The sequence below is a fragment of the Spinacia oleracea genome, chromosome 6 (genome assembly GCF_020520425.1).
Source record: "Spinacia oleracea cultivar Varoflay chromosome 6, BTI_SOV_V1, whole genome shotgun sequence".
NCBI classification, from domain to species: domain Eukaryota; kingdom Viridiplantae; phylum Streptophyta; class Magnoliopsida; order Caryophyllales; family Amaranthaceae; genus Spinacia; species Spinacia oleracea.
This window is the reverse complement of record NC_079492.1, coordinates 97,011,881-97,014,034: the sequence shown is the minus strand read 5'-3', so window position 1 is coordinate 97,014,034 and position 2,154 is coordinate 97,011,881. Positions and strand designations below refer to the sequence as shown.

Below are 2,154 nucleotides of genomic sequence, written 5' to 3'. Positions count from 1 at the left end.
TAGTGAACATGCATATGTAATACCCCAAGTAGTCGGTTAGTCTAAAAAATGTGTGCACTCTTATATGAACTCATTATTTTTACGAAAGTCTTTTCCTTTTCAAAATTCGTCGTTGGTTTAAAAAGCTAATATTGCTATAATTTGTTAAAACAAAGCCCACGGAAGGCTCAAAACATTCTTGCATAAAAAATATATATATACATGCGGAATACAAGAATGAATATGTACAAAACAGGAGGTAAGTCTAAGACTCGTCATCGGCTCCATGTCTCCAAGCCTCGTCGGTCCATCCACTCCACTCCCCGTGGTATGAGGGCCCCCAGCCAGAGTCACCCCAAAAATGAGGTTGTGACTGCAACTCGGGGCTAGGCTCTCGGGCCACCGACACGGAACGTCGCCTACGCTCCGGCTCGGACCTCTCCCTGGAAGAACTCACCCTCGCGTCGGAACGGCAATGCCGTAGGGGCGAGTGCCGTGTCCTCCCTCTCTCACGACCGTGTCCCCCGCCCGAGGGACCCGCATCGTCGGCCCCGGCGCGTCCAGCAGCCGTCTACAAAAAAAAGACAAAAAAAGAGAGTGAATAACCGAAAGCCAAACAAAAGGGACAGATCAAAAGAAAAAAAAGAGGGCACATTACCCGAGTAGAGTGGGGGCTCCTGCAAGAAAGTGCAGACCGAGCTCGAACCAACGCGGATTTCAACCGATTGATCACCCCCACCATCGCATTGGCCGTACGGGCCGGAACCTGAAACAGGAATGTTAGCAAAAAAAAGAGAGAAAAAATATAAGAAGAGTACACAAATAAAAGGCGCATACCGCCTCTACTCCCTCGGGGAGCGGAGCATGGAAAACCCGGTCTTCCGGGAAAGTCTCCACAATCTCGGATCCACTCTCTTCGGTATACGAGATCCGGGCATCGGGAAGCACCCATCCCCCCAACGAAGGGTCAGGACACTCCTGCACAAAACACAGTAGGCATAAACACATGGGCACGAGCATGAAAACACTAAAATCAATACGAAGAGAGGAGGCAACTTACAGCGCCAGGCTCCGGGAGACGAAGAGAATCCTGGATAAACTGGTAATAGCTAGCTCCCTCTATCACCAACTCCGTCGCCGGCACGCCAGTCCTCGAGTGGACCCTCCACGACTCACCTATCGAGCGAGTAGACAGCACGGTCGCAGGCGGAGGCCTGGGCACCGAAAAAACCCCGACCGTCTGCATACGTACCAGCTCTCCCAAATACCAGACGGGTCCCGGCGGCCAACGAACAAGACCCGCATCTGGCTCAGGGCATAACTATCCCTGACCGAAGCATGGGTACCCCTAAAAGAGAGCCATGGGGTCCAAACCACCTGTTTTTTGTACAAACGCAGTCAGATCTCGCACGTAGAAAATATAAAAAAATGACGAAATACGAGATAGAGGATAAGATTCTATACATGCTCAGGGTTCCCGTCCCGGATAAGATCCCACACGGTATCGGGCGGTGGACGCACTGTCAGCTTCTTCTTCCAACCCCAACGGCGACCGGCAGGGAACTCCAAAGGCCTCTGCCCCTTTCGGGGAGCCAGCCAAGGTAAGTGCTCAAAGGCCCACAGCTGCAAAAAGAAAAGGACAATGAAACATTAAAAAAAAGAGGCCCGGTAAAAGCGAGAAAACAAAAGAAAGTCTAGGCACATACCTCGATCAAACGCGGCACTCCCGCTAATGTAATCACAAAGTGACGTCTACTCGGGTCCGAGTCGCGCACCGACAAACTCATCTGGCCGACAAGCGTCGCATAGCCCAAATCGCCCCAGCGATGGTCACCCAGTGTAGACACGTCCTCCACCATGCCTATCCACCTTGGGTCAAAAGTGTCAGTCGGACCCGATAGAAAAGTGGAAGTGATAAAATAGAGGTAGAACAGCCGAGCCTGTCTCGAAGGCGACTCCTCTACCCCATGCTCCAAAGCCCACATCAGGTCAGCGAAAGGTATCCCACGGGGCTGGTACGAAGGTAATCTACTACCCATCCACGAGCCCAGGAGCCTGGTACCCTCAGCAACGGTCGGCGATGGGCCATCCGACCTCAGACGAAAGGGGTTCCCTGTAAAGGTCAAGCCCGTCAAAGCTGTGTAGTCCTCAGGAGTGATCGTCATCTCGCCCCAA

General features: G+C 52.2%; 1 protein-coding gene across 1 annotated transcript; it reads right to left on the bottom strand.

The window, feature by feature from the left end:
* Positions 1-432: 432 nt before the first annotated feature.
* Positions 433-1,792, bottom strand: LOC130463391 (uncharacterized). The gene is made up of 3 exons (XM_056832503.1): positions 1,686-1,792; positions 1,448-1,602; positions 433-550 (listed from the first exon to the last, which is right to left on the bottom strand). The coding sequence occupies exons 1-3, from the start codon at positions 1,764-1,766 to the stop codon at positions 433-435; spliced, it is 354 nt and encodes a 117-aa protein (XP_056688481.1). The 5' UTR covers positions 1,767-1,792.
* Positions 1,793-2,154: the final 362 nt, after the last annotated feature.

Coding starts and splice junctions, on each gene's coding strand:
- LOC130463391 (XM_056832503.1), bottom strand. CDS start 1,766: ATGAGTTTGTCGGTGCGCGACTCGGACCCGAGTAGACGTCACTTTGTG. Junction 1,603..1,685: donor GAGTGCCGCGTTTGATCGAG/GTATGTGCCTAG, acceptor TTCTTTTTGCAG/CTGTGGGCCTTTGAGCACTT. Junction 551..1,447: donor ATCCGGGACGGGAACCCTGA/GCATGTATAGAA, acceptor TTTTTTTTGTAG/ACGGCTGCTGGACGCGCCGG.